At 33.0% G+C, this 26337-nt stretch overlaps 1 protein-coding gene across 1 annotated transcript; it reads left to right on the top strand.

Annotated features, from left to right (window-relative positions):
* The first annotated feature begins 3077 nt into the window (after nucleotides 1-3077).
* On the top strand, nucleotides 3078-22704 carry LOC146995297 (spectrin beta chain, non-erythrocytic 1-like). The gene is made up of 3 exons (XM_085824493.1): nucleotides 3078-3296; nucleotides 15751-15954; nucleotides 21809-22704. The coding sequence occupies exons 1-2, from the start codon at nucleotides 3078-3080 to the stop codon at nucleotides 15940-15942; spliced, it is 411 nt and encodes a 136-aa protein (XP_085680619.1). The 3' UTR covers nucleotides 15943-15954; nucleotides 21809-22704.
* The last annotated feature ends 3633 nt before the right edge of the window (nucleotides 22705-26337 follow it).

Here is a 26337-nt window from a genome sequence, read left to right as displayed (position 1 = left end):
GTGTATTTCAAATGGAATAAAAATTTAAGGAATTTTTGATTACCGTATTTGACGGCATATAAGACGCACTGTTTTTCCTAAATTTGGTCTCAAAAAAGTTACCTGCGTCTTATACGTGAAGGATACAGTCCTATACGTGAAGGTAATTGCATTCAAAAATTGTTTATTTGGCTTTTACGAAACGTGAGAACTAAAAGAAACCACGCTATTGAAACCTTTTTTTCCTTGTGTGTGGCCATCTAAGTAAATGTGCGTCTTATATGCCGCCAAATACGGTAACAAACTCAACGATTTCAAAGTGAGCAATGGCAACACTGTACGGGGGGAAAACATTTTTATTTCCAGCGAGCGAGACTCTCGATTGGAACTTATAAAAATAGGCTGTTTTTAAATAATTTCAGCCCAAAGGAACATTAACTCAGGTGCTCTTGGAAGTGTATGTGCAGGTAAATGGAAAAAAAAAAAAAAAAAAAAAAACCCGCCTTTTTGGCGTAATATAAAATCTGAAAGCTTTCAGATTTTTAAAAATTGTTTAATTATTAATGATTTTTATTAGTCATTTTATTTATTTATTCTTGTTCCTATTTCTTGAGGGTCTTCTATAGGGCTCCAGCCTTTCTAAAATCAAAATTTTAGAAATTAATCTCTACTCTGTATGACATGACAATAAACAGATTAGAAAAACGCTAATCACTTGCTTCTTTGACTCGATAGTAAAATTCCAGTTCAGCTTATCTAGAGATACTGATTTACAATTCATTAAAAAAATACATTTTTTTTCTGAAACAAAATGGTATATTTCCGGGATTTGTAAAATTTTAGCTGCATGAGTAATTATTCTCCCTCCCCAGTTTAAAGATTTCTAAACAAAGCTTTAAAAAAAGATTTCAATACTCTTAAATTTGTTTTTCCTTATGGTTTCCTAAGCTACAATTGGGAATAAAAGAATTAAAAGGGTGACAGATATTCGATAGCAGATCAGGGGGACAAAAAAAGATTCATGTTACTTAAGAGTTTATTGTTGGCTGACATGCATTTGTTTGTTATAATGACAGATTTAAAATATTATGATTTTCCATGTAATAATTTAATCATCATTGTAGTCAGATATGTAATCTGAAAGTGTAATACAGTGCAAAGTCCGAAATCCGGACTTCAGCGATTTCGGATTTGGGATTTTTCTGGATATTAGATAATCAGTGAGATTGCAATCTAGTAAGATGGCATGTAGAAATTATAAAATTAAAAATGTGAAATCGTGATTTATGAAATAATGAAGTATTTATGGTCTAAAGGGTATCGGAATTTAAAAAGAAAAAAAAAATATTTATTTGTTTACCTTATTAAACATTTCTTTCAATGTAAGTTGTTTAAGTTGCTTCGGTTTTTGTGCTAATACTTTCTCTTTAATTCTGTAGACTGACATAATCTCTTGTTCAGTTACAGGAATTGTTAATCGAAATTTTTTCGTTTTCAGTAACTTCTTCTCTGTCACTTTTTTCACTATCCGAAGCGGTACATCGAAATATGTTTTAGCTTTGTAGATTATTATCTGTTTAAATTAGAAAAATCTGTATTAAAATAATCTGTTTTATTACTTTCAAAATGGTGTAAGTATAGAATTGCAGTGTCATGAAGTTTGGCCACCCATGATATACTGAAAGAAAAAAGAATTTTTCTCTTTTCTAATACTCTTAAGTGGGAGATACAGTCAAAAGTCGTTAATTCAGACACCCATAATCTGGAATGATCTATAATACGGACCTCAAAGCTACAAACTTTCTGCGCATGCACATATACATGTGAGCGTAAGACCTTTACGGCTGCGCATATGCATGTGCGCAAGCGCATAATACATTTACGCATGCGCGTTTAATGTATAAAATTATCTAATTATCTATTTCAGTTAATGTTGCAGATTGCGTTGTTCCTTAATCTTTGAATTGGATCCGGCTTATTATTTTTTGCAGACTGTTAAAGTAATTTTATAAAAGTAAGCTTGAACTTTCGATTATGTCAAATAGAATTTTCGATGCTGGAGCTCCCAAAGGATCTACAAAGCGAAAGTATGTTTTGATGTCCATCAAACAAAAAGAATATGGATAAAAGCATGAAGAAAGTGACAGAGAGGTTAGTGAAAACAAAAAAATTTCGATTGACAAGTTAGTCGGTATTCTCGGACTTGAACAGCGGAACTTTGCAACTGAACTAGATATTATGCCTGTTTATATAGAATTAAAGAGAAAGTATTAGCACATAAAACAAAGCAACTTAAACAATTTACATTGAAAGAAATGTTTAATAAAGTAAACAAATAAATATTAAGCTTTTTTTTTTTTTTTTTGTAAATATTGATACTCTTTAGATCATAATTGTTCTTTATTTCATAAATAAATTTTATAATTTCTGCATGCTATCTTATCAGATTTAAACTGATGATCTATAATCCGGAAAAATCGATAATCTGGAATCGCCGAAGTCCCGACGAGTCCGTATTAACAACTTTTGACTGTATTAAAATGTAATATGAAACTCTAATAAGTTGGGTAATGCAAGATTAAATAATATTCTGTGAAGTATGTGCTGGTAATCTTGTAATTTCATAGGATTTATTATTCATGTAAAATCGAGCAGGTTTTAGCAAAAAGTAACTATAGATTTTCCTAATTAAAAACTTTAATTGGTTAGTAACTACAGAAATGCAACCATATTGCAGGAAATTGTCATTTCCAAGATAAATGCAAAATTCAAAAATGTCAGTTAAAAGCATGTTATATTACTACCTTTTGAGAAGTTATCTATGTGGAAGTAGTTAGCATTGCACACCAACTTTATCTCATGCTGAATAAAGAATTGCATTTTAAACTGCTTTGGAACACATTAAAAGCATAACATTTTTAGTGTTTTATTGTAATAGTCATTTAAATTACTTGATTTAAGATACATGGTATATTAATTTTTCATATTTTCAAGAATGTGTACATCTATTAATTTTTAATGTCATATAATTTTCTCATATGTGTTATAATTTCAGAACATTATGGTAACTATAATAAAAATATGATAATTTATGTATAATGACATCTTTCAGTGACCAGATCATTGTGAGGCAATCCCAGGTAGATAAATTGTATGCAGGCTTGAAAGATTTGGCCCTTGAACGCAGAGCTAAGCTTGATGAAGGTTCGAAACTTTTCTCTCTAAACAGAGAAGTTGATGACATCATGCAATGGATTTCTGAGAGAGAAATGGTAGCTGGTTCACATGAATTAGGACAAGATTATGATCATGTTGTAGTAAGTTCGCATTGTGAGTTTCATTGTAACATTGATAATTGATAATGTATTGCATTTTTATAGAAATTTTCTAGTTTGTTTTAGTGTTATTTTTACAAGCTTGCCATTGATTTATCTACATGATAAATGCTTTAATTAATATTGTTGTGAATTAAAAATATTTTCACAATTTTTTCAAAATCTTAAATTCCTGTTGTATTTTATGACTAAAGTGAAGTAATAAATTTGATCTTATATAAATTTGTATAGCCAGTCAACTTTTAGGCATATTGTCTTTTGGTGAGATACAGCCTTCAACAGTTACTTAAATCTAATTTGTACTGAACTGTTATAGCAGTAATCTATGAATAAACTAACATGCTTTTAGTTTGCTTATAGAAACTAAATTGACTTGTAGCTTGATGTAGTTAATCTTTATTAAAATAATTTAAAATTTTTACCTCAGGAAAATTTGACTTCTTTTTCAAATATATCAGCTGGGTCAAATCACTAGTAATATTCTATTTGAACAAATTGAGTAGTCTGCAACATTTCACAATAATTATTACGTATTACTTATTTCCAGAGTTGGCTAATGGAATAAAATTAGAATCACTAGGCTAGAAAATCTGTGAGGTTAAACTCTTAACAAAATGTTAAATTTCTTCACAACGATCTTATAACTAATATTAAGTTGAGATAAAAAAATATATACTTGTTTGTTAATCATTTTAGATAAACTTTGTATGCGTGTATTCTTTAATTATTCATTATATCATTAATTTTAACCTTCAGATCATATTTTTAATTTTTTTTTCTGTTAATAGTTGCATAAAGATATTTATATGCAGCATTTAAGTACTTTTGAATATTTTTAATGGTGAAGCAGCTGCCATACCAATTCATGGGTTCAAAACCATGGGTAGGCTATGGGTTATGCAGTTTTCTCCCTGTGGGTATAGTTGTGGTCATCTCTCATTAAGTTATCTTACTACAGAGAAGGCAACATTCTCAGTGATATGCTACCTGATTGATGGGTTTGGACATTTCTGATGAATGTTTAGTAGCAAATATTAAATTAAAAAAATTTTAACAGCATCATGTCAAATCATTGTTAAACATTTTTGGCACAGTTACTTGGTTTTGATTGCTCTTTGGTGTCAAATAATTAAAAAAATATAATAGTATTTGTCAACTGGAATGTGCAAAGTTCTTGGATTTAGGGGTTTTATTTCACTCACCTTTAATTGCACTTTTTAAAGGGAAGTACAGCATAATACTCCTGTGTTAATGTAACAGAGTTGCCAATAGCTTTAGGCAACAGATTTACGATTTTTGACTGTAATCTAATGTACAGCATATTTCTCCCGGATATCTTTTATTTCTTAAATTTCTCATGACTTTTATTAGTTCTATGTAATATTTCATTGTTTCCATGCCAGAAATGCAGTTTCCAGTAAGTTAAATCACTTGCTTTGTCTTTTGATCACCCATTTTTCATAAAAAGAAAGTTTTATCAGCTACTGTTATGCATGTGGGAGAAGATAGGTCTGAAAATGTCATGATCCAATGGATTTCGAGCACAGCTGCAGATCTTCTGGTGCACATCAGGGCAGTTTAGCACAAAGCAAGAATGACACCAACCTCTGCATTTCTGGGAATGCTAAATCATTTGAATTTTACTTGCTTTTTGCTGTTGTCTAAGGCTATGCTATTTTTACCAGGTAATAAAGCCTTTGTGATTTATACTGATTGTCATTGCAATTTTTCAATTTCTCATAGTGGAGAGGTTTATGTAGTAAAACATACGCATCAGAAACATACGCATTAAAAAAGATAACTGACATGTTAAAAGACAATATCCGACGGGAGACATTATCCGGATATGAATAATAATAAAATAAAGTCATTATTCGGAGTTAAAATGTATAATATTGAAGCATTTCGGTATTGATTTTGAAGTGAAAATAACTGCATACGAAATTTTTTCTTACATACTTATTGACATTTTATAAGTATACAAAATATATTATTATTTAATACCCATAAATAGGCAAAAAAATAAGTTTATAGTATCTGTGCTATGTTTACTACAGCATAGGAGAGAAATCGAAAGTGTACTTTCTTTATACTACCTTTTTCTACATTCCTTTTTTACTTCCTTGTACGAAGTAATCATGAAAAATTCCAGGTGCCATATTTCAACGAAAATATTTATTTTGACCGCTATCGAATGCAATTTAACGATGTTTTTGCCTGTACGTAAGTACAGTATAAAAGAATATTCCCCCCCCTCTCAAAACAAATTATAAAACTGATTTATAATGGATTCAGGAGAGATTTTTTCGTGGCTTCTGTACATACGTACCTATGTATGTATCTCGCAGAACTCAAAAACGAGTAGCCTCAGAAACGTTGAAATCTTGAATATAGGACTGCTATAACATGCAGTTGTGCAAATCCCATTTTGGTTGCAATCGGCCGAACCAAAAGAGTACATATATATATATAATGCTGTATGATCTTAAATTCACTTAGTGCGAAATCAAGTTATTCTACTACTTGCGCAATAGCTGCAAAGTAAGTTAATAATAATTTATTTACTAAAGAAATATTGATTATATTATCTCTTAAGATTAATTTTAGTAGAATTATCTAAAAAGAGTGAATCCATAGTTAGTAAGTTTAATTCCGAAAATTGTTTTAAAGTAACTTGAATGTATATACTATATCCACTCTGTTACTCGGCTGGGTGAGTTCAATTTTTTTTCATTCTTAGTATGTGTTAGTGAATTGTGCATTTTTTGCTTTTAAAACGATTGACTTATATTATTCTTATCCTACGATTAAGGTTTATATACCTTTAGTTGATCTGAATGCAATAGTTGTAGAATTATCAACACTTTAAAAGTTGTTCAAGTGCGCCTAGGTCTTATTTTTCTTACTATAGCAACCATATTTGTTTACATTTGAAACTTAGCAGAATAGAGAATTAAATCTTTCTGCACTTTCAGTGTATTTTTGCCGATGGGACCAAAAGGAAACTTTTAGTTTTGTGCACCGAAAAATCTGCCTTCTTGCCTGCTGGCCGAATTGCTTTTTTTTTTTTTTTTTTTAATATCTTTCAATTTTTAATGATTATCTTTGGAGTTTGTAGAGTCATTAGGTTAATTGGAAGCAGAAAAGATGAAAAATATGCAACCGCCTTCGCCGGGAATCGAACCACGGACCTCTGGAATACCGGCCCAGCGTGCTACCGTTACACCACGAAGGCACGCTAGGGAAGTGGGAGGAAGTGGGAGTTATAAGTTTTTATGTATTTTCGCTTTGCCACGAAGTCAGAATTGAATTAATTGAAGAAAAAATCTATCTCTAATGAAATTCCAGAAAATAAGTTTAAATGAAATGCTGGAAAAAATTTTTACAATTAAATATTCCGTACAAGGAAGTCATGTGGTCGTTCAATCGTTCACTATGGAATATCCTAGCCAACATTCTCGGTGATGAGAAGGTCACTGATGGGTTTTGGTTATTAAAAACAAATGCATCAACATGCAAGTGTGTAGCTTGTAACAACAGCGTTTAATTTTTGCAGTTTGTATAGTGACAAAATATGTACACTCTATATCCTTTTTACGCAGTTTCGGTTTAATAAAAAATGCAACCGGTTTATTTAGATTTAAAGCGAATCAAACAGTGTTATTTAAAAATAATTATTCAAATTGAATCATAAAAGTGATCTGTTTTTATGAAAATGCAACAGAAAATATGCTTAGAATTTAAAATTTAAAAAAAAAGTTAACTGCGATCAAATTTTCCAGGAAAAATTTATTTTAAGAATATGCACTAAAATGATTAGTACATTATTATTAATGGAATAAAAATACAGCAAATGAAACATTGTAAAAAAGAGACTGGACGAAGTTTTAGAATTTCAGTTTTCAAAGTTTGTTTTTGCATCTCTTGCTTTATGCTTATATGCATGAAATTTAGTTATCTAACGAGAACAAAGTCCGTTTTAACACTGTTTTATGTATAAAAACACTGATATAACAACAGTACCAACGTATAATTATTTCGTGTTTATAAAATTATCTGACTGAAAATATTTGTTTTCAGATGCACGAAAGAGAGTATTAGAACACCATTTTGACTGAAAGGAACTAAAAATAGCGTTGTCTAAAGACGCAAATTCTTTGTAGAATCATTATACACTGCTGGCCACCGTAAATGCAACACCCTGAAGGAAGCATGCAAATAACATGAAATTTACAACATGCATTAGCGGAGGTGAGATATGCAGACGCACATCATGCTCGTCTGTGGCGCCACTTCAAAGCGCTATTTAAGGCTTGGAGTTTTCTACGATTTCAAGTTCGGCAATTGTGTTTTTCTTGTGGTTCTTTAAAAAAAAAAAAAAATCAATTATGCCTCGTAGTAAACAGCGATCATCATTTGTCCGAGTTCGACAGAGGAAGGATAGTGGCCTACCGAGAGTGTGGATTATCTTACAAGGAAATCGGTAGTCGTGTTGGACGAAACCAAACAACTGTAATACGGATATGTGATCGTTGGATGCAGGAGGGTACGATGAACCGACGTGCTCGATCGCATCCTCCTCAGTAAACCACTTTACGTGATGACAGGAACATTGTGCGCATGGCAGTGACGGATCGCTCAGTCACATCACGAACCATAGCACAGCACATTCAGTCTGTAACGCATCATCCAGTGTCTGCGCGTACCATTCGACGCCGTTTACAGCAGAGTGGTCTGTGCACAAGACGTCCATTGCTTTTCGTCTACCTTTGACGCAGAATTACAGACGTCTCCGCCGCCAATGGTGTGATGAAAGAAAGATGTGAGGGTAGAATGGAATGAAATTGTCTTTACTGACGAGTCACGCTTCTGTTTGCAGCACCGCGACGGTCGGCTTCGAGTCTGGAGACACCGTGGAGAGGGGATGCTGAACAGCTGCGTTATGCACCGCCACATTGGTCCTACACCGAGTATTATGGTATGGGGCGGTATTGGAATTGTCCAAGGGTTCTTCGTCAATCGCCAGATTGAATTACTTCCCTGGCCGGCTCGTTCTCTGGATCTTTCGCCGATAGAAAATATGTGGTCCATGGTTGCTGAACGATTGACCCAGATTACATACCAAACTGCCCCACCAGATCAACTTTGGCAACGTGTGGAAGCTGCTTGGTCTGCTGTACCCCAAGAACACATCCAAAGTCTCTTTGAATCAATGCCGAGGCGTGTAGCAGCGGTGATCTCCAACAATGGCGGCTACTTTGGCTACTGATTCTGGAAGGAACCACACTTCACAGAAGTCAATAAATTTAATCATTTGATAATTGGTCAACATGTTATCTACTAAATAAATTTTGTTGTGATATCTCTTGTCTTTCTTTGTGTTGCAATTTGGGTGGCCAGCAGTGTAGTTCTTTTGAAGCAGGAGATGGGAAAAATATGCAAAGCCCTCCCCACGACTGGAACCTAAACCTCTCGAATACGCGCCGAGTGTGCTATCAATTGCACCATGAAAGCATGCTAGAAAGAGGTAGAAAATATTTTATATATTCCCCCTTTTAAAGAGCGACTAGGGATTAGGGGACCCATTTGCCAAATCCTAGTGATGACGAATTATCGTCCACCACCTTTTAGTTTGGGCGCCACTGTAGCGAATTTAGGTTATTTTGAAGGAGGAGATATGAAAAGTGTACAGGCCTTCGTCGGGATTCGAACCCTGGACATCTCGATTACGCGTCGATTATACTTCCAGTTACATCAACAAGGCATGCCAGGAGGTGGGAGAAAATGTGGGAGAAAATACCTTATGATTTTTACGAAGTCTGTGCTTTCGGCTTCATGAATTTTCACCATGACGTTTAGGCGAAGTAATGTAATAGGACTCGGAGGGAAAGGCTAAGCTATAAACGTTTTTTGGCATACTTTATTTAGTATTGATTTGGTTTATTTGGTTATGGCAAAGCACTCTTGAGCTATCTGCCTAATGGGAGGGATGTCCTTGGGAAGGACTTTCTAAGGGAAATGGCTCGTATACACCTAACACAAGGGGAAAACCACGAAAACACACATACAGCCAGCCGTTCGCGGGATTCGAACCTCAGACCGAGCTACCAGTGTTCAGCAACTTTACCGCGCGTCACCTGGTGGGCCCGTTTGTATAGTATTATTACGAATTTCGTATTTAGATAGGTAAGTTTAGTAGAATTATAATTAAAATTGTTGCATTTCCCGTGCAATGCAGAGCGAGACAAGTTTTAAGAGAAGGCTAGGTTAGAAGAGTAAGAATACAGGGGTACGTGCATTTAACATCGAGTAAATGGATAGCTGGGTAATTTGTATTGAAACTGAATAAATGTACTTGACCACTATGTTGGCTGTAACCGTCATTCCATCCTCTCATTGATTTCTAGAAATCTCGAGAAGCAGAAAGTGTTAGAAATTTCTCGCGACCGTTTGAAAACTGTAAAAGGCAGAAAGAGAGCATCCGAGTTCAATTGCTTATTTATTGCTGTTGCGAGTTGTTTAGTTCCGCGTGAACTGTATCCGAGTTAGCTTTCTCTTCAGATACGCTTTACACTGCGTTGTGTTTTAACGTTTTTAGTAGTTTGAAGTATAACTACTAATTGTTACTGCGTGATATTGTGAATACTTGTAAGAATATCTCTGAGGAAGATTCCAGAGTTCTGATATATATATTTTGATCAGAATAACTTTTACCAACCTATTATCGGACTTGTGCATTCAGTCCCTTACGAACCCGTACGCAGACAAGAGTATTATATCATTGATACATTGATGAAAATTAGCACGATGAAGTGAAAATTACTTGAAACTTTAAAAGATTGAAAAAAATTAGTCAGATTTAAAATTTCATTGCATATCATTGTCTGTATTTACCTGCTTTTAATCTTTAAGCACCATAAACAAAAACCAGCACCACGAAAAGAAGAGTCACCCTCTTTTATTAAGACAACAGGATAAGGAAGGGGGGATTCCCCCTTTAATAAACGCTCGCTCATCGCTTTTCAGTTTACCAACAATGTTCACTTATTGTGCCTGAATAGCGACATTTATAGATCCATTTATGGATATGTCATAAACCTAATGGCTTGCACCAAAACGGAAAATGTGCGGCTTCTTTAAAAGCCTCTTGCAGAGATTTGAGCTGCCGAGGGAAGGGGGGAATGGCTATTAAAAAAAATAAATGATACGCTTGCCAGGAAATTCTGGAGTAAGGGCTCTCCTCCCCCCTTACTCGGATAAAGGGAGGGTCGCATAACGACTCCTTGTCCTTAATCGGCTTGGCGACGAAAAATGATTTTCCGATTAATGTGCCAAGCCCCGCTTGTGTTCGTGTCATTGCGGACATGGTAATGAGGCAGAACCTCTCGCCAAGAAAACGTTTCGCTAAAAAAAGGCTCCATCGAAACTAAAGAATTCCAAAAAAAAAATAAACGAAAAAAAAAAAAAAAAAAACATGGGGAAGAAAAGAGTGAAAAGCCAGAAACTAACTCCCTTCCACATATATATAACCGATTTTGGTATATAATAAATCACCACTCCACAAAAGAAAACGATGGGGCATTTCTTCGTACCACTTTTTTCCCTCTTTTCCATCCTATCTGGCTTTAATGTGGAGTTGAAGTGGAGAGCGAGGGAAAAAAAAAAAAAAAAAAAAAGTGGAAAATAGCATTCAGTTCATTATTCTAGTGAATAATCGCCTCACTTTGAATATTTCCGCAAGTGAGTGAAATGCAGTTATCACTTTTCTATTGCTCGTTGATCATTCGGTCGGAGTTTGGGTTCTGAAAAAAGTGTTGGCGAAGTGAATGGAAGGAAGTGTTGGGGGTACCTTCCATACTGCGAGTCCATCTGTACTTAATGGGAAGCTGATGCACACCGCAGATGACTCTTTTAAAGGGACGTTGGAGGGGTGAGCAATTCTTTGCTCAAGAAAAGAACCTTGCCGTGAGGATTAAGATTAATGTCGAGTGGATATGTTTGTGGAAGCCGAGGAAGCGTTCTAGAGAACTTCGAAATATAAATGAGCTAAACCGTAATTTATTTATGACCTTTTTTCAAGCATTATATTAAAAGAAGAATTAATAGAGTTTTTGATGAATCGGACCAAGTCTGATCTTCAAAGTATTCATTAAAATTACTTCGCAGAATCTTTCAATTTACAACGTAATAATTTCTTTCACATTATTATGTCGGCAGTGATGACGTCTTTCTGAGCGTTTTGCTTTTCAAAATCTAGAATTCATGAATGAGTAGTCAATTTATTTCTCGAAAGTCGAAAATTCGAGAATTCTCGAGATGCGTAAATGACACTGAGAGTTCACAGACCAAAGGCGCAATCCGCAAAAGGTCGCAGGCAGAATGCAGGGCCAGCTAATTAATAACGGCGAAAAAACAAAGGGATTTTATTGGGTACTTTATATAAGTTATCTTATAAGGTATATCACCCGCTTTCCTACCTTGCCTTCGTGGTGTAGTGGTCAGCACACTGAACCGGTATTTCAGAAGTCCGTGGTTCGATTCCCGGCGAAGGCGTTGCATATTTTTTATCTCTCCGGCTTTTCCCATTAACCTAATGTCTCTACAATCTTGATTCTTGCATACAGTTAGGTTGAATTAACTTTAATTTAACAGATTCTTGCATTTGTGGAATGACTTGTAAGAATTACAAACTCGTTTAGAAAATTTTTGCTTGATAACTTAATAAATAATTATAGAAAACATAAAAATGACAAAGTTAATACAAAATGTTCACATAAAAAAGTTGAAAAATTTACCAATTAATTTCAGTTAATACGTCACAACCGTTTATTTTTATTTAAGCTTTGCTTCTGCATATATTATGTATGATATGTAGCATATGTGTATATATATATATGGTACAGCTCTAAGTTTTATGAATCTATTTTTGATAGTGGAATAGGCCTGTAATTTGGGAAAATCACTTTAAAAAAAAAAAGACCCTAATTACTTACCTCTTGGGCGGTTTGGAAAAAGTGATACAACATAAAATTGGAGCTGGCACAAATAGAAGGCTGTCCTTTTTATGAATGTAATTACCATAGCCCATCCGAATATGGGCATCTGGAAGCTCGAATTTGGAATTTGTTTTATTATCTATTTTATATTTTGTAAAGCATTTATGAGTTTTTGATTGGGAAACTCAACGATTTCGAAGAGAACACCACTGTGCGGGAAAGAAAAAACATTTATCTCCAGCGCGCGAGACTGTTATCGGAAATTCTAAAGATAGACTTTTTAAAAATTATTTTGCGATATTGCTGTTGAGTTGAATTTTATGGTTTAAGTGCGAAGAACATGATATTTAATAAATAGAGGTAACACAAAAAAGTTAAATAAAGCCCCTTTGATCGTAATATAAAATCTGAAAATTTTCAGATTTTTTTCATCTTATATTTATTAACGTTATTTAATTTTAGTTGCAATTTCAGCTTTTCTAATTTGCATTGTATCCTGAATTTCAACTCATATCCTGTACTTTTATTTCATAATAACTCGCTGCATTACCACCATCTTAAAACTTAATGTTACTAATTCAGTTAATTTACTCAGTTTAGCTCAGAGGTTTTGTAATATCCAAGATATTCCAATAATTTTAATTTTAAGCAATTTACTTTACGACTTGTTAATTATTGTTCATATGTTTTCCTTTCAATAGTCTTTACTCTATCTGTATTTTACAGTTTCATTTTAATTTACTTGCTGTAGAGTTCGTTCGCTGCCGACCAGGCTTTCGTGCTAAGGTGAAACGAATCGGAATTAATACCTGATCAGTGGAAATAAAATTTACTATCAGCAACCACTACAACCAGGGGGGACTGCCAGATCACCGACATTTATTTTGTATCAGCCAAAGTAAATTGTAACAAAAATCAAAGAATATGTATCAATGACTTCTTTGCTTTTTGTGCGACATATATGTACAAATGACATATTACATAATCAAAATTCGCAACGTCTGCTAGGCAGTTACAACTGCTGCCTTTAACCATATTTATAAAAAATACACGTCTGAAAGCTATTAGAAACCTCCAAGTTGTTTCTAAAAATCATGTGCTACTTTGTTCTTTCAATGTTCAAAAAGTCACTAAAGTCTTGAGTTCATTGCTTGAAAGTAAAGAAATATCAGAACATACTCTTAAATTAGAATGTCTGTAAGTTCAATATACTAGAGTCCGATTGTAATCAATATTCATATTTATCAAAGTTTCTATTTTGCAGTAAAAAAACGTACGTGTTGTTATTTACATGCAAATATTTGCGTTGAATATAAATCTGCTAATTCAAAGACACACTCTTAAAATGTTCATATAAAATAATTGTTAAATACTTGCTGCCCAATGTTTAGCGTCTCATTCGTAAGTTTCACAAAGTATTTTATTTAATAGATTCTTAAATTTTTATTTAATTAACAACGTAGTTTGTACCAAATCTTATTTTGTTCTTAGCTAGTTGGAAATGACCACACAATTGAATCCCAGTCAAGGCAATTAGATAAGGTAGTCACTGTTTAAATTGATTCTTCACAAATTCTCAAGGGTAAATGCCAGAACAATAATAAAGAATTAACAAATTATCTAATTATATTATTCATAGTTACTTAATACGAAAACCAGAGTAGTAAAATTTTATTCAAAGAACGCAATATGGAAATTAATTCCATATAAATCAATCCCTATCTAGGCAGTAATTTTACTTAATAACAGAATAAATGTCTTCCTAATTGACATATTCCAGTTTGAACTACAATTATTCTCAAAAAGTAGGTAAAGAAAAACAGACAAAGAATATAGTAATAACATTTAGTTTGTTATTTTAAGACATAGCCCTTAACTGAGAACTTAACTCTTTTTCAAAAACAGCCCTGCTAAAAATGCCCCATAAGAAACCAGTAAAACATTTTATGGGTACCCATAAAATTTTGTGGGTTTCTATTGACTTTTACTGGTTTCTGTTGGTCTCTGTGGATTTTTCTTACTGGTTTCAAAATGCCCCATAGGAACCAGTGAATCTTTCTACTGGTACTTATAGAATTTTTCCTGGTCTCTACTGACTTTTACTCGTTTCTTTTGATCTCTGTGGGTTTTTCTTACCGGTATCAATTGACACCTCCATGCAATCAACATCAATGTCAGAAATTTCTACTGGTTTGCATTGGTTTAGATTGAACTTTTACTGGTTTTCTTATTTGTATCAATATAATAATAAATCTTCTGTTGGTTTATATGGGTTTATGCTAATTGTCTACCTGACGTTAATAGGCTTCTTGTAAACAATAAAATTAATAGATTGCTTCTACGAAATGAATCTCTCTAAGACGACCAGCCACACTTGCAGAATTTTCTCTGTGTATCGTCGTCTTGCAGAAGGACTGTTCAATACCAAAATATACTTATGCTTTCAGAAAAACTGGTCTCTTTGAGAGGCATTCATCTTAGGAAGGTGGTTTTCCGCAAGTTGGTTCTCTGAATACACACACATACCCACTTACATTTCTGATATTACAAATAAACACCGGTATCAACCATGATCTCTTTAACGCTACCACGTTCATTGACAATTCGAAAAACTATTTTTCTCCGTGTTAACGCTGACGCGAGGGAAAAAATTCCCCTCCTTACACCGCTCTCAGAAGTTTTCCAAACAAGCAATATGGCGGCGTTCTTGTTAATGTTTGTGTTATGGTCTTCGTGGATAGTAGGCTGTAGTAATGCAAGAAATAATTTACTATGATTTACTATATTACAAATTTTACTGTTTTACTGTTTAGATATTAATAATTAATAAAATACGAGCAGTGACTGTGAATATAAAAGCAAATACCACTAAAGCCATGCACGTGTAATCGTGTCTAATGTTTGAGAGAACTTGGCTGATAGTTGATCAAATATTTGAAATGGAGTTTCTGTGCGTGAAATTGGTTTTCCATCTTTACTTTTATCCTAGAAAGCAATGTGCTTAAAGACTGATTAGTGATAATTTCATAACTTGACATAATAAATTGATAATTTGGCTCAATATGTTTACATGAAATGCACAAATATAGTTTTTGCATTCTACTGAAACTGCATTTTTGATTACAATTTAGAAATACTTTTTAAAGCTTGTTCATGTAGATGCTTTATCATGCTTTTATGTGCTAATAAATTTGAGCATATACTTAAAAATGATCTTGCATGATTCAATTTTCAATTTTTCGACTAATGTGATGTGGGCGAGCAAAAAGAATGTTTTTTTTTATGTCTTAAAGAATGTACTAATTATATTTCGTGATTAAAAAAGGTAAGGTTTATTAATGAAGTAAACAGTGAAATGTTTAACGTATTTATTACCTATTGAATGAGGTAAACAAGACATACAAGCTTTTTTTTTTTTTTTTTTTTTTTTTCTCCAATAGCAGATTGTGAGCAGTTACAGTGTAACACAGTCCATTAATCTACACAAAGCCAGATGTGGTGGTCTCTTTATTATGAAGGCACCTAATACGTGGGCCACCATCGCCTCCTATGAAGGGACGGACAGTTACAACCATATGCTTTCTCCGAGATTTGAACCCAGGCCCTTCGGTATCGCAGTCAGGCTTCCCTAACCACTATACCAAGTATGAGACTAAAACCACATTGTTACATTCAATATTTTGTGCTATTTTGTTAAAACACACATAATTATTTTTATGCATATTTTAATTTTCATTATTATTAGTTTGATAAAGAAAATTTCAAATAATTTTTCATAAATTGCTTTTGAAATAGAAATAGATTTGTGAATAATGAATAGAGTTTATGTAATATTAAATGGTCAAGTCTTGGGAGTATAAAAAATGAATTATTTATTTTAAAAAATTACGTTAAATGAAACATCATATAGTGGTTATTTCCTTAAATGACCACCTCTGACAGTGACACATTTATCAGGAACATAATTAAATAACATTACTTAAAATAACTGATAGTTTTGTAAGGCTACAAGAAACTGGTATTATCTGGAATTGTGGAGTTGATTGTTTTAGGTAAGTTTCCCTGTATAATCAGTTGATTTAGGTGTATTAATTTTTACGTGGGTATGAATTTTGCAGAAGAAATTGAAAGTTTTTACAAGAAATTATAAAACCAAAGCTTTTCAAATCGTGAGTCTTGTAAGGGCACTGTTTTAGCATTGCTTTAAAATATAGTTAGAGTAACATTTAAACATTATTTTCTTTCATTGGTTATACTGCGGAAATGGTAGTTATAATTTTCTGAACTAAATTTATCTGTTTGTATAGATATTAACGTAAATAAAACTATTTGAAAACAAATGTATAGGTGCCATATACGCTTAATTGCAATGACAGTAATTTAAACTGTGTTTGCATAAGGCTGCATATAAGATTTATTTACATTGCTAAATACTGCACTATATAAATTTCCTTTGGCATTGTAAATACAGGAAATGGTCAGTACGAAATATTATTTTTATATTATATAATCTACAGTTAATAACAATAGTACTTTTCAGTACTTTAAATTTTACTTTTTAATTTTACTATTTAGCATTTTTACGGTTCAAAATAATATTTATATACACTTTTTAAAGTATTTTTTCTACAATAGAAATCTAAATAACTTATACCTAAAACACTGACTCAAATTTATTCCAATAATTAATCGCTTTAATTAAATTTATGTTCCTTGGACATCATATATGAAAATCCTTTTGTAATAATAAAATATTAATATATATATATATATAGCTAAATGGTATTTTTATATATTTTTTCTATAGGGATTTCGTTTCATTAAATTAGTGTTACTTAATAAATAGATACTTATAATTACGTGTATATGAGTATATTCATACTTATTCACAGAGATGGAAGTTTTACAGTCCGGAAATTAATAATTAATCTTTTTTACATCGAGAACTATTACATATAGTATTAATACCTATTATGTTATAGATTTTATTTATATAAAGTATGTGGAAGATTATATAGCACTAAAAGTGAGATACAGAATAAAATACTCTTTGAGATATTTCCTTAATTCCTGAACTGTTGGGTTGAGAATCGGTATTTGTTGAGACTTGTAGATTTTTTAAAGTTTGTTTTGTTACAATATAATTTATTGTATTTTGGGTATTATTAAGTTTATTATATTTTTATATTGATATTTCAGTTATATTCTGAGATATACAGGTAACATTAACAAGTATTGTAAAGAGGTGGTAGACACAGTGTTTGTATATTATGATTTATTCACTACATTATATTCTAGGATTCATCCTTTCTTGTACACGAAATATTTATGTGTATGCATGTTATAATAAGCTGCAGGGTGTTGCTATCAGTAGTGAGTTTTAAGGGGATAGCAAGTATGCTAAATTTGAACCGTTTGAATTTGTTAAATTTCTAATTTGCAAGTCCCTTTTTGCTTGCTTGTTTACTAAATATCTTTACTTGTCTCTTCCTGAAAATTAGGGTTTCGTTTAGTTTTGTTTAAATTTGATTTAGGGCATTGTAGGTAACTTAAAATTTAAACAGATGCTAGAAAGTACCATCCATTGGTAACACATTTCTCATTAGATATTAAATTATTAAACAACCTGATGTTATTAAATGTCATTGTTTAATTTCCCAATTAAAGAACTGAATTACAAATATATGCAATGAGATACACTACTACTTGTCTATATTTATAATCAAATCAATAATATATATGTAATCAAAGTCATGATTCGCAACCATCAAATGTTATGTATGTAAATATATGTAATAGACTCTGTAGTCGAATGCAGGCTGTTGAATCCATAATGAACAGCAAGAATTTTGATGGCTTAGAGGTATTGAAACTCCAATCCACAATGAATACTAATTTGGCAGTGGAGGTAGATTAAATTCACCTTTTATTTCAGCAAATATGTTACAGCCATAAACAAGTTGGCACATTATTTATGCCTATTCCAAAAGTTTACATTTTTGATAAATTTGTAGTAAGAAAGAAGGAGCAGAAAAACTGCCGTCCAGTTAAGCCAAAGCGTAGAAAAGCAAGTGCGTTGAGGGTGAAATCTTATTTCAGACTGAGTTAGTTTTGGTTGCAGTATTCTGATGGTTATTAGATGTGTCTGGAGGCTCCGAAGAGATCGCACGTTGCCTGCTTGTGCTCGATATCGGCATAGGGACCTTGCACCTGGTGTGATGGTTTGAGTAACCACTCGGTACACGACACGCACATCTCTAGTTCGGATCGACGGTAATTTGAACAAAGATCGGTACATTTCTGACATCTTACGTCCATTGGTTGTGCCCTACCTTCGAGGCCTGCCAAACGCCATCTTCTAACAAGATAATGCCAGACCACATGTTGCACGTCGTGTTCTGACCTTCCTCGATACATAGTGTATTCGATTGCTTCCCTGGCCTGAACGGTCTCCAGATTTGTCACCCATTGGAAACATCTGGTCATAGGCTGCTGAGAGACTGGCCCGCCACCCTTCTGCAGCTAATACGGTTGATGAAGTGTGGCATAAGCAGCATTGAATGAGATGCCTGTTTCTAGGATCCAAGCCCAGTTCGACTCCATGCCTAACAGGGTAAGGACCTTTCTAGCTGCTAGGAGTGCTTTCTACTAATTTTGCACCCCTGTAAGCCCCCAAACTGCTTACAAATTTAAACATTTTGTCTTCATGCCATAGTGTTTACGTACAATAAATATCTTTTTCTATATGCTTTCTTCCACGGTGCTGCAGTTTTAATAGCCAGTAGTATATTTACGAAAACTACAAGAATGAAGTCCAACATAAACGCTACCCTTATGATTCAGTAATGTCAAAGATCGTTTGTCTAGTTTACATGATGTAATACACTGACTACCAATAAGTATTTGGACACATGTGATAGAAAAAAAAATAATTTTATTCAAAATCAATAGTTGGTAGAGCCTCCACGAGAGGTAATTACAGCGTGGACCCTCCGCGGCATACTTTCCACGAGTCTTTGTATGACAGCTAGTGGTATTTTCTTCCACTCGGCTTGGAGAAGACATAGAAGTTCCTTCACCGATTTTGCACGGGTAGTGCACTCCTGAATTCGGCGATGCAACTGGTCCCAGAGGTTCTCGATAGGGTTCAGGTCTGGACTCTGGGCAGGCCAGTCCATTAGATGAACTCCATTGGCACCATACCAAGCCTTGGTTAACGTCGAAACATGACAACTGGCATTGTCGTTCTGAAAATAACAGGGGTCCAACCCATAAAACTGCCACAACGTAGGAAGCACATTGTCATCCAAAATAGTGCAGTAGGCATCGGAGTTGAGCTTATCATGAATGGTGACCAAGGGTCCCAGCCCATACCAAGAGAAACACCCCTAGACCATTATTCCACCTCCTCCGAACTTGACTGTTGGCACAATGCATTCTGGCAGAAGACGTCCTTCAGGTAGACGCCAAACCCAGACCCTGCCATCCGAACGGTAAAGGGTGAACCTCGATTCGTCACTCCAAAGAACCCTCACCGCTCACCTTCCACTTCTTAATCACATAGGCCACTGTCGATTTTGGGTACTTCAGATCGCTAGATATGTCCCTTAAGGATCGGCCACATTTGTGATACCCGATAATTATCCCTTTCTCGAAATCCGAGAGCTCCGAACTGCGAGGCATCTTGCATGCTACTAAAGCCGATGCTGTTTCCTACACGATATATACCGGCGTAGTCCGTGACGTACCTTAGGACCGCAGATCTCGTCATTTGCATAGGTGTGGTGTCCAAATACTTATTGGTAGTCAGTGTAGTTCACGTAGATTTACCATTAATAATTTTAGAACTTTATTTCAGACCCTATTACTAACTTCACTCGCAGTTCCAAACTTTATAATTTATTGCGTATTCAATTATTTTCTTATAAATTTTATTTATCTGTTGTATTTTACGAAGGTAATCGATCTGCTATACGATTTTATTAAATTTTACATACAGAGTTTCTTCCAGAACTTAGACAACACAGTTGAATATCATTTTCTACTTTAGTGAACGTATTTTTCATCTTTTTAGTACTTCGGTGTTTTTTAACATCATTTTTAGTTTTGAACCCTGATTTCATATAAATGGGATATTTCCAAATTTCACATTTTATAACGAATTCACAATTTTCCTTTGCAGTTTTAGGACCATACACATTACTTCCTCCACTCCTACCGCTATTATTCGTAATAATTTTGTAGACTCATTAGGTTAATTGGAAGCAGAAAAGATGAAAAATATGCAACCGCCTTCGCCAGGAATCGAACCACGGACCCCTGGAATACCGGCCCAGCGTGTTACCGTTACACCACGAAGGCACGCTAGGGAAGTGGGAGAAATACCTTATAATTTTAATAGTTAAATAATAATACAAAAACAAAAAATCATTAAATTGATAATTATTTTTTTAATATAAAGTTATATCATGCAGTACTATCATGGCTTGCTTTGAAATCGTTGATTTTCTTAACCAAAAACTCATAAATGCTTTACAAAATATGAAATAGATAATAAGACAAATTCCAAATTAGGGCATCCTGACGCCCATATTCGGTGGAGGATTACGCTGTTCAAAATTGGATGGCTCTAGGTACCGTAATTTTATCACAATGTGAGAAACATACATACATTTCTGCAGATTTTTCATTATTTAATTTCTTTAAATATAACACAGGACTAATATTTGGTGACAACAATTTGAAAAGTGATTCGCCGTTTATAGTGAGTCAACGCAAAATGCCAAAACGAAATTTTAATAGACCTTCTGATTTAACGCCCTTTGGAGCTAAAAAATAAACTTAGTAGCTTTTAATCTTTTAATAGCTCTTACTAATGTGTTGCATTTGCACTGTTAGTTTTCATATCTTAAGTGTATTGACTATGACTAAGTTTCTTGGATTCAATGAAACATGCAAATAACTGGTACACACATACACATACACACACACACCAGGGTGAGAATGCTCTTGTTTCACTGAAATTTTATCAGCAGAAGAGATTGTAGAAATAATACCTTAGGAGTGCGTTCTTTTTCGCCCTGTATAATAATATCCAAAATTCTGAGTCCTTTTGTATCAAAGTTTGTTGAGAATCTTTGGTAAAAATAGAATATTTATATAGTTTTATTTTTGTAAGCAACAGTATTTCAATTATGTTTAATTTTATACGCTGTATGAATAATAAAACGGTATTTATACAACGGTAGATACATTAAATACACATGCTAGAAATAATTCGTATTAAAATTTAGCCTAATTTATATAAGAAAACATTCATATATAGATTTTAAAGCACCCACGAGAAGTTAATTTTCAATTTATAAGTTTTATGTAATATGTTTTGCCGAAGTAGGTATTATTATCGATTTCTTGATATCTTTCCCGTGGTCGAAACATGGTTTTTAATGTTTAGATGGTCCTGATAAAAATGTATAACATTTTATAATTCTCTTTCAGTGGCAGAGGAGACTTTGGCATATTCTTACCTTTTTCCACGAGTTTACGGGTCATTGAACGATTAGGAATCAAATTACCATTTGTGTTCTGCAGCTTGCTCTCATAAGTTATAACTCAATGAACTCCCAATTTGCAATTTCCTAATTAATTAACACGTAAAGAAAGAACTTCGGAAGCTTCCCCACCAATTAAACGTAATATTCCCCTTAATAGAAACGTCGGCAACCAATCATCGGGCGAAATGCAGGTGCACCACCCGCTGAAGAAGGATCGGCTGGATTCCACCGCCTGCTGAACTGACTTCCCAAAGAACTGCTTGTCAATTAACGAATCTTCTAGAAATGATCACCGATGTAAGAAGAGTCTGCAAGTATCTCTTTTACGATTCAGTTGATTAAGTAAATGTAAGAATAGTTACAGAGATATTTAATTAAAACGAAAGTTTTCTTTCCTTAACATAAAAATTTACTTGAATCTTACACTGAAAGTCCTTAGTCGAAGAGTGTTTATTTCGTTCTTGTGAATGCAATTTATGATAAGCTGGAAATCGGGTTTTTTTTTTTTTTTTTTTTTTTTTTTTTTTTTTTTTTTTACAAGAGTACAAATTGATACAATTTATTAACATAACTGTCGTCTAGCTTCTCAGGCGACGGTTTCTTATATGACGTAGCCACTAATTAAACAAGCCTCAGCTGAAAAAACTGTTGCGAAAACTTATCTATTTTATGCGGCGAGTTCAAAAATTATAAACCAGGTATTATTTTTTTCACAAACCTAATTTTTATGACAATGAATGTTTATCACCTATTGCCAATATTTATTTATTTTTATCACAGCGCAATTTAAATTAATTACAAAAACACTTCACTAAAAAAAGTCTGACAGATAAATAATATATTAATAATAAAATTATAGGTTGTTAATTTTGAATTTAATTCTTATGTGTCCATTGAATTATAGTTACACTTTATGTGGGGTTATGATGCACCCTTAGTATGTATACACTTGTGACATTGCTGTAAATTTACGTCACCAGCCATGTTGTATTTTGTATACTCTACTTCTGTTTTATTACGTATATTAAGTATAATATTCCTGTTCCAAATTTATGTTATGTAGCTTTGTGGCGTTTATATTTATACTGTACAGAGGGCGTTCGCACGTTTTTGTAACGAATTTGATTTTCTCCGTGAATTTAAATATTTAAAAGTACAAGCGTGACTGGCATCAAACTGGAATAAGGTTGAATTATCGTCTGCAGCATTAAATGTATTCTTTTCTTTAAAATGTCGCCGAAAAAAAAAAGGGATATAAGACGCTTTTTTTTTTTTTTTTTCGCTGTCCGAAGAGAAATACCCTTATTCTATTATTAAACAAAGATGTTAAAAGCATACTTTTAATATTTCTACACGTAAAATAAGTGACATACTTAATATGAAAGGAAAGAAACGTCAAAATTTACATCTAACGGGGAATAAGGCAAAAAAATTTGCAAAATCCATTAGTATTTCTGTAGGAGCTGTGAACAAAATTATAAAATCGGATTTAAAGCTAATCGAAACATAAAAACTTCACGTTCATCGCCTAACGCCGAAACATGTTTCTCGTCATAAAACTGGTATGTTCTGTATGAAAATTATTTGGCTGGTGAAAATGAAAATATATAGCTACAATGGATGAGGCTTGGATATACTTATCTGATTACAACAGAGAAAGATCGATTTACTGCCAAAAAAGACTTGATATGTTGGTTCAGAGAAAACAAGGAAAGTTTTTGTAAAGGTTTTGTAGTTATTATTAGATTCTCTTAAAACGGAAAACTTAAAATAAGGAAAGGTGAAAAAAATGTCAAAATTAGTTAATTCGTATTACTATCAGAAATATGTTTAAACACCTATTTTTATAGCAGAAATTCCATATCTTTATCCAAACAGTTTTCACCGTGTTAAGTTCCGTCAGGCCATATCTCTAAATCTACTGCTCGATTTTTTGAAAACAATCACAAATGAAAACGGAATCGAAGCTATTCCCTTTAAATGCATCCCACCCAAGTCCCTTTATGTGTGTCTTTTATGGATTACTGTGCATCTGGACTTTTTAAAACAAGCTTTTTATAAGCGGCATCACGAAACATTGGATGGACTCTGGAAGATTGTGAAGAAAGGGGAAAAAATTCATCCTTGATGTTTTAAGAAAAGGACATTTATCTTGGAAATCAAGATGTAATATGATAGTTCAATTACAGAGTGAACATATTATAAAATAAAATTCTGAAGTTTGTTTATATATAAATCTTGAAAATTCGTTACAAAAATGTGTGAAAACTCTCTAATATTTATGATTGTATATCACGAAACTAATTATAGAGATGATTACGTTCTTAGCCTATAGTGTTTTGGATGTACAGGAAGATCAGCTGACTAATGGATTGACTAATATTTTGGTATGATATTTCTACTGCTTTCTTATTCGCATTTAGGATTAAAATTTGATAAAATTATTTCTCTTCAAAAATATGATGTGCTAGGTTGACCCCGAAATCCATTTTTGAACGAAATAGGTTCCTCTCGTCCCGTGTTTTCGGCGAAATTGCGAATTCTACATCGTTTATATAATACATTTAAGCAGTTTACGTGCTGGTATTCATAACCTGTAAAATGGTTTTTTTTTAATCTAAGGTATCAAAATAATTTCTAGGGAGATATGCTGATTTAGATCATCGAGAAACTGAAATTAGCGTGTTACCCTTGCATGCTTCTTCCTGAAGCGTTAATTTTTGTTCAGTAGGGTTGGCGGTACGAATGCCACACACTTTATAAATTACCTTTTATATTTTTAATCATATCCTGGGTATAAAATGAAAATACTCAAAATTCAGTTATAAATGAATAAAATAAAAAAGTTATAAATGAATAAGTAACAAAAAATCTGAAAGGTATCAGATTTTATATTACGTCCGAGAGGGCCTTTTTTTAACGTTTTGTGTGTTACCTTTATTTATTAAATGTAATGTTCTTTGCATTTAAACCATAAAATTTCATTCAACAGCAATATCGCAAAATATTTAAAAGAGCATATGTTTAGAATTTCCGATACACAGTCTGGCGCGGTGCAGATAAAAAAAATTTTTTTTTCGTACAGTGTTGGCAAGGCTCGCTTTGAAATCGTTGAGTTTGTTAATCGAAAATTCGTTAAAGTTTTACAAAATTTAAAAGATATAATAAAACAAATTCAAAATTCAAAATTCGTCTTCCAAATGCCCATGTTCGGTTGGAGGACTATATTGGATGGCTCTAGGTAACGTTGTTTCTTCAGATTGTGAGGCACATTCATGCAGATTCTTCATTATTTAATTTCTTTAAATATAATACATGTCAATAATATTTGGTGGCAACAGTTTGAAAATTGATTCGACGCAAAATGCCGTTTTGAAATTAATAGCCCTTCTGGGCTAACGCCCTATTAAGGGGAGAAAGACGTTTATCAAACTGGATAAATTACACCGGATAAAAACGTGGTGCATCAGACCCATTTTACTGTACGAACGCAAACAGGACTTCAGTCAGGATATACACAGTCCGAAACAAATATGAGGATGTTAAGGAATTTTTAAATTTAATTCAAAATAAAAGTTCAAATTTGTGTGCTTTTAATTAACAATATCTCTTCTGTGTCGTAATTTTTTATTTGGAAAGATTGGTTTGCTTTTGTAGAAAATTGTCTTAAATTCTGAATTTTTTTTAAATGAAATACTTTTTAATGGCCTCCTAACAAATGCCATATTTCTGTCTAGAATTGCAATTTAACAACATTAATACGAGGGTTGCTATTTATATTTCTGACCTAATAATGAAAAACCAAATGTCTATGATTGAAATTGCTTTTATTGTTTTTTCAAACTATTAAAATTAATTAAAATGTAGAAGTAAATTTATCAAAATAACAGTTTATTTTATAAATACCTACCTGAATCAATGACTGGTTCTAAGATTACATTATCCATTTCGAAATGCAATATAAAATGCACACTTGTTATAAAATTAACAATTAGTAATGTTAGAGGTAATCGTATTTAATATTTACTTCAAGTTAAGTGAACAAGTAGAATAGATTAGTAAGTTTAATACTGTACAATAAATGGGCGAAGTACCAAGAATCCAGCAAATGAATGAAAATTTTTATGTCATTAATAGTGTTGCCACACATATAAAAACGAAATAGATAAGTAATGTAGGATAATTTTTCTAACTAAATATTATGTCTTTGAGGGGAAGTGCACTCACACCACTTTGAAAGCAATTATATTTGTGATTTCATTAACTACGTAAATTTACATTGACAAAATGATGCAAATTTTGAAGGACTTTTTTGAAGGGGAGAACTGTTCATAGATAAAAAGTTCATAGCATATTTCATTCATTGTTATCATTAACTAACTTTTTGTCAAAAAATGGACTTGCACCGCTTTCAAAGTAAATGGCCTTTTAACATTGTGCGTAAAGAACATTTGGCACTAATATCGTTTATAA

This window comes from Stegodyphus dumicola, chromosome 9 (genome assembly GCF_044657685.1).
Source record: "Stegodyphus dumicola isolate Sdum_Otavi_A_Nest chromosome 9, ASM4465768v1".
In the NCBI taxonomy this organism is placed as follows: domain Eukaryota; kingdom Metazoa; phylum Arthropoda; class Arachnida; order Araneae; family Eresidae; genus Stegodyphus; species Stegodyphus dumicola.
Note: the sequence above shows the minus strand (reverse complement) of the source record. Positions and strands in the feature narration are given on the sequence as shown.